The 10,754-nt window shown below is 44.8% G+C and overlaps 1 protein-coding gene across 1 annotated transcript in view; it reads left to right on the forward strand.

The window, feature by feature from the left end:
• Positions 1-967: 967 nt before the first annotated feature.
• The window catches only part of rap1gap2a (RAP1 GTPase activating protein 2a), a gene marked incomplete at both ends in the record, with an annotated part of 111,795 nt that continues 102,008 nt past the window's right edge, over positions 968-10,754 (forward strand). Inside the window, 1 exon segment of the mRNA XM_080732045.1 lies at positions 968-1,152. Within this exon segment, the coding sequence (XP_080588171.1) occupies positions 968-1,152 (185 nt within the window).

Consider the following 10,754-nt stretch of genomic DNA (forward strand, 5'->3'; position numbering starts at 1 on the left):
AGCTGTTGTCTGCTGTGTCACAACCCCACACACACACACACACTGCTGTGTCACCATCACACAGAGAGAGGGGAGGTGGAGGTACAGCTGCCGTGTGACAGCCAGAGAGGTGGAGGTGCTGTAGACACAGAGGTGGAGGCAGACACACACACACACACACACACACACACAGACAGACAGACACAGACACACTCACACAGCCACAGCCACAGAGATGGGTCGAGCCACACCAGTCTTGGCAGCAGCAGCAGCAGCAGCGAGCAGCCTGCAGGCAGCCTCCTCCGCTCACCTCCCGGAGCTCCGGCTCTCAGCGCAGGGCAGCAGGCAGCAGACATGAGGAAGACATCCCACCTCCAGCACCGGAGCTCTGCCTCGAGGCTCGGGAATCCACTGTGGATCCAGGAATAATATCAACTAGGAACCCTAGCTGCACCCGTTGGTTTGGCACTGCCAAGGACAACAACACCAGCGGGCCGGACAGAACAGGACAGGACGGTATACGGTATACACACAGGACCAACGGAAGAAGTGTGGAGCCTTCTAAGCGCTGTCGTCTGGGAACTTTTTTTGGGGTAGGTTGCTCTGTTAACACGGCCCTGAGAGCCCACAACCTGTGGCTGATTTCAAGGAGGATTACTTGTTTTGGGGAAGACCCACAGAAGGATTACCAACACACTCAACAAGTGTACACGTATACTGTATATATATACTGTATATCACAAACTAAAACAAAGTGTGGAGTTCTTATTTAGTCCCAGATGTACATAATGACAAACTAACCTGTGGGACTCAGCGGTTCTTGGAAACATCGTCACATAATCGTTGGAACCAAACCGAGCCGGAATTGTTGGTCCAGGACTCCCTCGTTCTTCTGACCTTGGGATAAGGGCCGTGTCCCACCAAGTCTCTTTCCCCCGGGTGAGGGGGGACGCTCTCTATCGGCGAGGGGACCACCACAAGGAAGAGCATGTCTCAGCCTGCCGCGGGAGCGAGGGTCCACAACAAGAAGGCCGGCATCCGGGCGGCGGTCATCCTGATAGGACTCCTGCACAAGTCCCGCAGCAAGGCCAAGGAGAGGGAGAGGGAGAAGGAGAGAGAGAGGGAGAGGGAGGAGAAGGAGAGAGGAGGAGGAGGAGAGACAGAGAGCGACCGGTAAGAGAGAGAGAGAAGGAGGAGGAGGAGAGATGGAGTTCAGTTCGGTTCAGTTTGATTTTATTTTTCAGCACTTTTGGGCGATTGAACAAGTACATTGTCGTTGCCGGGTGGAAACCTTGTATGTCCAAGATGTTCATTTTGTATTTACCTCGCACTGTGTGTTTGTAGATCGGCTGTTTTCACTACTTTTGTGCGACAGCCTTGTATGATGAAGCAGGGCTGTGTTTGGTGAAAAAATGTACAAATTTGAAACTTGGAGATACAAGGATTCTGCCCGACAGTGACGACATGTCTGTTAACAGTGCATCTGGAACAAGGCATGGTTTCAAGGTAAAGAGAGAGAAAAAAATGTTCAAGGCACATGTTGTTAAGTCCAACATTGGCATAGTAAGGTGTCCAAGGTGACAAAACAAAGGGGTATAGGGAGAAGCAAGTGCTTATCTCACCAGTTTGTCCCCATCTGAATATTCCTATTCCTTTCACCAAATACACGTTTAGGTAGTTAGGTTTGGTTGGTAGGTAGGTTGGTAGGTAGGTAGGTAGGTAGGTAGGTAGGTAGGTAGGTAGGTAGGTAGGTAGGTAGGTAGGTAGGTAGGTAGGTAGGTCAGTCGAGCCCTGGCTCAAGGGGCGCTTTTCGACCGGCAAAGAACCGGTTTGGGTTCTTTCTCCCGCCTATGTGATGAACCAGAGGTGAGCTTTTCCACCGAGAAAACCGAGTTGGTTCCGAACCGTAAAAGTTGGCTCGGAACGGGAACCACAAAATCCTTGGTTCCTCTCGTTCAACCTGGTTCAATGTGGTGGAAACGCAAGCCGGTTCGCGGCAAAGGTTCCACGAAAGTTGAACGGCACTGGTTCTTGAACCAAAAGGTTCTTTTGGTGGAAAATGCCCCAAGGAGAGAGAGAGGGAGGAGAAGAAGAGAGAGAGGGACAGAGAGTGACCGGTATGGGACACGTTTTTCCATCTTGTTGTCTGGGTGAGGTGGGGGTGGGGGGGCACTGACAGTGCCCGGCGGCAGTGGTTTAAAAAGTACTCAATGTTTTTTTTGTAGTAGAAGTAGCAGCACACGGAACAAGGAAACCAGTTACAAGGAAACTAGTCACTAAAAGTGTTCTTTTTTGGATTCAAATGAATGTTCTACCACTTTTTCGAGTCACGTGTTCAAATACTGGATTCTGATTGGCTAAATTCCGGAGGTTATGAGAGGACAACTGCCGCAAAGTTGTGGTGAGGACTTGTCCGAGATCAATGCGCCTCAGTGTACATCCGGGGACTTCAGGAGGTAGTCGGAACACCTTTCCCCCAACCAACAAATGACGGTGGCAACGGTCCTATGTTTACTAACGTGCATGCTATAGTCGCCGATTTATTTGGATCCAATGCAATCCGCCAACTTTAAAGCCCCTTTTCTCTGAACCTATGCCTTTCTGGAAGTGAACAGCCTCTATTTACGGCCGGAACGGTACTTCTAACTGACGTTAGCTTAGCTGTAAGCTAGACGCATGGATTAGTATGGAGTTGGCGCCATCTGTTGGTGAGTAGAAGATGTTGTTTGTGGAACTATCTGCTGTCTCGCGGAAGTTTTATAGGCAATAATGATTGTAACTTAAGATCCTTGCAAGTTACAACTATGTGTTTTCTTTCATGTATACGGGAAAAAGTGGTAGAAAAGCTATTTACCACTCGGGGTCGGACATTATGCTCTCATAATGTCCTGAGTGAGGGTGTTATCGGACTCGGCTGCGCCTCGTCCGATAACACCCTCACTGCGGACATTATGAGAGCATAATGTCCTCTCACTCGGGGTAAATTGCTTACTTATTTGCCTCTGTGATGTAGCGGAGTAGAAGGATGAATTATCATAAAAGAAAAGAAGAGATAGCCCTGGAAAGTGTGATTGATTAACCTGTAAGATCTTGAAGTTGTGTGAATGTCAGCCTCTGTGGGGGTATTTACTGTATATGCAAATATCGTGGCCAATGGCATTGTAATACTAAACAATTGGATCCAATGGTTAGGGGGAGCAAAAATAAAATCATTTAAACCTTTTTTTGGATAAAATACCAATGTTGTGATACTGCAAAAGTGGGTCTTACAGGGTTAAATGCTTTATTAGTCAGCACGGACATACAGTAAACACTAGAAGTATAACACAAAAAAAAAGTATTGGGGAGTTGTTTCCATCGTGGTCCTATGTATTCAATTCATCAACAGAGCATAGCATATTAACGATTATCGTCCGACGTCTAGTAGGCTGTTGGCCAGACAGGTATGGCATGGAAAGAGGGCATTTGCATTTATTTCGCCATAGTAAAAACTGCCTTCATGGTCTTGAGAGGCTGATAAAAGGGCAGGGGCTCAAGCCCCCTTTGATGTCTATGTGTGCGCGTGCCTGTCTAGTAGCCTGTAGGCCAGACATAGAGCAGTGCATCAGGACAGTGTCTCTAGTAGCCTGTTAGAGTCTAACAGTTAGACAGACACAGAGCTGTACATGTGCAGGAGAGTATAGCAGCTTATTGGACAGACATAGAGCTGTGTAAGACAGCGTATAGCCAGCCAGCCAGGCTGCACAGAGCTGTTTGGATGAGGAACAACTTTATGGTGTTGTGTTGTCAGACTCTCTGTGCTGTCTGTCGCCTTCCTTCATGGTTCAATAAGTGTCTAAAAGCAGAAGGGCTTTTTTATCACGGGCCCTTTTGTTATTTTATGTGTCCTTCCTTGTGGGGGCTGTCTCTCTGTGTGTGTGTGTGTGTGTGTGTGTGTGTGTGTGTGTGTGTGTGTGTGTGTGTGTGTGTGTGTGTGTGTGTGTGTGTGTGTGTGTGTGTGTGTGTGTGTGTGTGTGTGTGTGTGTGTGTGTGTGTGTGTGTGTGTGTGTGTGTGTGTGTGTGTGTGTGTGTGTGCTGTGCGTGTGTGCAAGCGTGCGTGTCGCTGACAGCTCTCGTGTATCTGGGTCAGAGCAAAATGACTGGGGCAAGAGAGAGAGAGAGAGAGAGAGAGAGAGAGAGAGAGAGAGAGAGAGAGAGAGAGAGAGAGAGAGAGAGAGAGAGAGAGAGAGAGAGAGATGGGGTGTGCAGGTGAGCTGCAGTCTGTTTGGATGTGATTTAAGGATAAGAGAGAGAGAGGGAGGGAGGGAGGGAGGAAAGGGGGGGGGGGTTGTAATAGTGCAGACAGGGTTAAGCCTCTATCAGAGTCCAGGGTGAAGAGCTATTCACTTAACCGCGGTGTAGTTTTCTAGCTATCACCTAAAAATACATAACAAAGCCTAGGTGATAGCTAGGCTTTGTTAGAGGCTTCAGTGACATAACTGCCCTTGAACCCATTAAGACCTGGAATCAATACTTGCGCCAGCAGAGCGCACAAGTACTAAGTTCGGCTGGGTATATGTATGTAGTGTACTGTATGTCGGTGTCCTCCTTTGTTTAAGCCCCTAGCCATATCATGGACCAGCATTTCTGGCAACGTCATCATTAACAGCCAATGAGGGACCAGCATTCCTGGCATCGCCAGTGATGATGCCAGTGGTGAGCGCAGCTCATGGCGAGCTCTGCTGGCGCACAAGTAAGCCATAGAGACACAGGATTAGAAAAATAAACTGGACCAAAGGGACCGAGTTTGCAACTTGAATTTCAAAGTGATGCCTTTGCCATGAAAGGTCTTCTGATTATTAGTCCTGAAGATGGTGGTAGACTGATTGATTGATTGATTGATTGATTGATTGATTGATTGAAGAAATTACGTGGTTTGGATAGGAAAACTAAGATACAGTTTCATGACGGTACAGTCCACTGGTACAAGGTCAAATAAAGGATACGCCCAAGAAAGCCTATGGCTTGTTTCAATTGGGATCCTTTTGAGACAACAGGTTATTGTGTGTTTTGATTGATTGATTGAACATTTTCTTACACAAAAATGAATAACAGTACAAGTACAGTCAAACACCCCGCCTAAAAGGATCAACCCAAAAAAAAGCCCTTGTGGTCTTTTTCCGTTGGAGGTCCTTGGTATTCAATTCATCATTCCGATGTCTGTCTGTGTGAGGACCTTTCTGTGTCTTAGCGCTTTGATCCTTACATTATTCTATTGAAAAGATGACTAACAATTTACAGTTTAGGCATTTAGCAGACGCTCTTAAAGACAGGGTGAAATCAAAAACATGTTTTTCACACTTTTAGAGCATATCTGTAGTGATAATATGGCCATACCTAACACTAGATGCCAAAAAATAGAAAATAAATTTTTGTGTATATTTATATCAAAGGTCCCTAAATAGGCCATTCTTAATTACTTCCTGTGAACAGAAATTCAAAAAGTGATGACATAGATAGAGCTTTTGAATATAAATGAACCTTTGATTACATTCACCTGTTTGATTCCCATTGCTGGCTCCCATTACTCCCATTACTCAGATTTTAAATCCCATCGCCTGAAGGGCTGGTCCCCTCGGATTGGTTCAGAAACACACAGGCTTCCTTTTCAAACTGAAACTTAAAAATAAAATGCCCAAAATAGTAATTTCATTGGGTCTTTAATCCAGAGCGTTGCGTCTTACAATAAGCAAGGTACATCAATACAATCCACACATCAATACACTTCCACACACCTATTTCCTTTCTTAGCAGGTGCATAGGATGAATCTGGAAAGATTAGACCCGTACACTGCCACTTACAAATTAAAGAGAATCATTTATCAGAGCAACATGTTGGTCGTGAGACCTCCCTCATGCTCTTTATTCTAATCTATAACAAGTCTCCATTAGGGCATTAACGACTTGTGATTTTTTCAAGTCGACTCGACTCAGTAAAACGTTGAGTTGAAATCGAATTTATCGTTTGATGACGTCATCACATCACACACGACCCCCCGATTATTTTGGGGGGGTCCCCAGATGATTAACTTAAAGGGGAGTTTCGGTCAAAAACGACTTTCCTACCTTTGAAATGATGATCCAGGAAGGCTCTGGGCTGATCCGTGTGTTGTTTTACCCAAAGCAGCATTTTGTTCATTTATCGATTTTCTCCCCTGCACCCCACGGCTCCAAAACGGCACCTTTAGGGTCGTACCGTAATCCGGTTATTATTCTCGCTCAAAATTCACTTTTCTCGCTCGGTCTCAGTCCCTCATACTGTAGTTAGCATATCCGAGCTACATCAGCTCCTGGTCGCCGCCATTTTTTTTTACTTCAAGCTCAACTCTCAACTCGCAGCCCAGGAGAGAACACTGGGAAATCCCGTTTTGTATCGCGTGACTCCCCGACGCGCGACGAACAATAAAACACAAAAATGCTCTTAGCCAAAGAAAAAAGATGTAACTATGTCGACAAAGTCTGCAGAGTGATGTATGGTGTAGCCTGTTGTCTGCCTCAACAGGTAACAGGCTGTGGGGGAGGGAGGTGGAGCTGTGAGAGCAGCAGCAGCAGCAGCAGCAGCAGCTCGTGAACGCGCGTTTCCCAACGGGTTAGGGATTTCCCAGTGTTTCTCTCCTGGGCTGAGAGTTGAGAGTTGAGCTTGAAGTAAACAAACATGGCGGCGACCAGGAGCTGATGTAGCTCGGATATGCTAACTACAGTATGAGGGACTGAGACCGAGCGAGAAAAGTGAATTATGAGCGAGAATAATAACCGGATTACGGTACGACCCTAAAGGTGCCGTTTTGGAGCCGTGGGGTGCAGGGGAGAAAATCGATAAATGAACAAAATGCTGCTTTGGGTAAAACAACACCCGGATCAGCCCAGAGCCTTCCTGGATCATCATTTCAAAGGTAGGAAAGTCGTTTTTGACCGAAACTCCCCTTTAATGTGCAACATTGTTTTCTCACTCAACAGTAAACAAACCAACATAAAGTTTAAGTGTAAGAGGATATCTTCACATTTCTAAAGTGACAATTTAAGGACTTTTTAATACCTCTAAAATGACAAATTAAAAATTGTCCAAATTTTCAAATATATAGAGGCAGAAATTTTGAAAATAGCAGATCTACATGCTTGTAGATCTGCTATTTTCACAATAGAATTTTTTTTTTCAACTTCGACTTTCGACTTTCTCTGGTGGGAGTCGACTTGTGTAATGAAGTCGACTGCTTGTCGACATTTTCGTTATTGCCCCAGTCTCCATGCTCATCTCCTATCAGCAGCGACTCCTTTTCTGTGTCCTGCCCTGCCACTCCATAGTTTTAAGTACACAGAAGGCAATGCCTAGCAACTGTCATGGTCTCCGTAGTAATAACTAGCAACAGTCATAGTCTCCGTAGGTGTAACGGCGCAAAAGGTCTAGGGGCAAATGGACCGTGACATATTCACTATTACACCGTTTTGCAAAAAATAGATATCCACCAGTAAGAAAATAGTGAGTTTACAGAAGTCTCTCTTTTCGTTAACAATAGCCAAATAGTAGAAAAATATAGGTTTAAATAATCTTTCAATACTATGCACTTTAGATAACTATGGGGTAGACGTTATCAAAGAAGTCCTAAGACTGTGGCCAAATGGCTACAGGCTGAAGCCTGCTCAGAGCTCACTCAACAAACAAAACTACATAACAGAAATGATGGTCTAAACACAGAAACAGAATGAAAAATAAGCTATAAAGAACAGAACAGGTGTCAGGGGAGGGAAGCCGAGTGGGTTCGGAGGGTGATATTGGCACCTGTCAGTGGGGAGTGTTGGGCGGGAGGAGTAGGACAAAGGCTCTAGTTTACATCCTCCTGGAGGGGGCTCACTGCAAGGCGAGTCAGTCAGAAGGATATGACAGAATAGTGACCAGTGGCCCCTGCATGGGTACAAGGATCTGTGGGGCCCCAGGCCCCTGTACTTTAACTATTGAAAAATAGCAGATATACAAGCTCACAGCGCAACACCGAGTGCAGCGCTGCGAGCTTGTAGATCTGCTATTTTTGAAAAATCTTGAAAATCTTTGAATATTTCAAATCCAAAGGTTTTTTTGAAAAAAACTATGTTTCTATGTCTGTGGTGCTCAAACCTTTTCATCTGAATGACCCCCAAAATGATATGTATTTGGCCACGGAGCCCCATCTCAAAATATTTAGTTCCAGCTTTTTTTAGATATATAAAAATCTCTAGTGTTACAACATGGGGAAATATGTATGTCTATGTTGCTAAAGCAGTGAACCGGACACAACATCAGTAATGAATCCAACAGGAACTGCTTCCTCTCTGCGGTGAGCCTGTTATGTTGAGCACAAGGGATGTTATGATACTAAAATACTGCCTGATGCAGAAATACCACAAATGATGCAAACATGAATCACCGTCCTCAGCGCTGTGTCTGATAGGAAAAAACTGCTGCTCCGCCCGGCAAGGTTAATATAGAGTTTTGAACCACTTGAACCAGAAGTGTAAAAACTGTATACACATCTGGAATACCATCCCTTCCTTCTGAAGGTGGAAAGTTGTTGTTGTTTGTTGTGATTCACTGGATCTGCTGGATATTTGTAATTGTGATCTAAGGCAGTGGTTCTCAACCTGTGGGTCGGGACCCCCAGGGTAGGTCCCCAAATTATTATTATTAACTTAATGTGTACCATTGTTTTCTCACTCAACAGTAAACAAACCAACATAAAGTTTAAGTGTATAGAGGGTTTATGCAGATTTCCAAAGTGACAATTTAAGGACTTTTTTAATACCTCTGAAATGACAAATTAAACATTGGCCAAATTGTCAAATATTAGAGACAGAAATTGTGAAAATAGCAGATCTACATGCTCACAACGACTCTCAACGCAAGGCATGTGAGCATGTATCGGCTATTTTCATAGAACCATGTTATACAAAATGTAATGCCTCAACTCTTAGTGCTTGGGGGGGGGGGGGGGGGGGTCCCAGTTAAAATATGATTATTTAAGGGGTCACAACCTGAAAAGGTTGAGAACCACTGATCTAAGGCAACAGTAAAGTGCCATACCTACCGGGCCACGATAACTTTATAAGACCACTTCACCTCTAGGACAACCAGATCTTATTTTATTGTTGTTTGGGACACGATCAACACAATCCTGAGTTATTCTTTGTGTTCAATCTGTGTTTTTAGATATTGTAGTATTTCAGCATGCTACAAAGCATCGAATGATGCATTTTGCATCATATGATGCATCAGATGATGCAATATCATGCTACAAAGCATCATACGGCCATTTGTAGCATGCTGAAATACTAAAATATCTAAAAACACAGATTGAACACAAAGAATAACTCAGGATTGTGCTGATCGTGTCCCAAACAACAATAAAATAAGATCTGGTTGTCCTAGCGGGGAAGTGGTCTTTTAAAGATAACTATAAAGTTCACTATAACTTTATTGTTTACCATTATATTTTTGAGCTCAGCTCCAACATCTGGCTTTGTCCGAGCTCTGAAGCCTGGCCTACATCTGGCCTACAACATCAATTGGCACAAAGCGCTCAAAGTTTGTTGTACGCCCAGGGTCACATTGGCCAAGCTTTGTGGGACGCTTAATGAAATCAGCTAAATAGCACCGTTCACTTCACAATAGGTGTGATTTTTCGTATAGTCAGTGTCAACACTTCGATCCACTTAGTTGACTTAGGGCGGATTCACACTGCAATCCGATTGATTAGAACTGTTTCTGAAAACAGTTGCCTGGTCCCCGCTGACCAGCATTCACATTGGCCAAAATTCTCCTGTGCCTGGACTCCCTGGAGTACACTTCATTCAACTGTAATGGTATTCATGTGCCTCCCGGGGGTGCTTGTTGACCATGGGGCTTTGGGAGATATAAAATGTCATGTCACAGAAGAAGAGTATCTTGTCAGAATTTAGAGCGAATATAAAGTTTTACAGTGTTCCTGACGTTATCTTGAGTTGCAACAATAACAGAACAACAATACACAACCAAAGCAGTGTGTGCTGACTGTCTTTGAAACATCACAACGTAACGCCGTCTGTAATCATCGCACCACAGTAACGTCACTTCCCAACGTCCTTGGGATCTTAATAGTGACGTCCCGGATCAATCCTTGTTATTTTCATCCCAGCAGAAGCGACACCACTTCCTTGTTCATGGAACGGTAGCTTCACATTGCAGCGCACCGTTCTTGAGGACGCATCATGCGGACTCGAGACCACCTCCGGAGGTGGTCTCGAGGCTGCCGTTTGTGAGGAAAACCGCAGGCTTCACACTGTCAAAACATCTGCCAAGCAGTCTCGAGAACGCACCGGAGACCGCAGTGTGAATCTGCCAGAATTATAAAGCTATACTTTTATTCTTATTGTTATAGGGCTCAGAGTGAGTGGCCCTTATTACATGTAACTGGAGAGTGAGAGCAGTGTGCTGAATACTACTACACTGGGGTCACTGAGAGCTCAAAATGACCTATTTTGACGACTTGAACTGAATAATGTTTGAGCTCCAGGCTCGTAGTGCGCTCCCTGTTCTTCACTTGTTCTAAATGTGTCTTTGTACATGTGTGTGGCATTAGAATTATTATCATTTCATTTGTATTTTTTTTTTCTGGACCACTTCCACCCATGTCCGACCTCATCTTTAAACAGTATGCCGTAATAATTGGTCCAAACTCGGGATCATCATAAGATGGCTCTGTCTCATTGGTGGGCTGGGGACGGTTCAG

This window comes from Nannobrachium achirus, assembly GCF_963921795.1.
Source record: "Nannobrachium achirus genome assembly, chromosome: 8".
Classification (NCBI taxonomy): Eukaryota; Metazoa; Chordata; class Actinopteri; order Myctophiformes; family Myctophidae; genus Nannobrachium; species Nannobrachium achirus.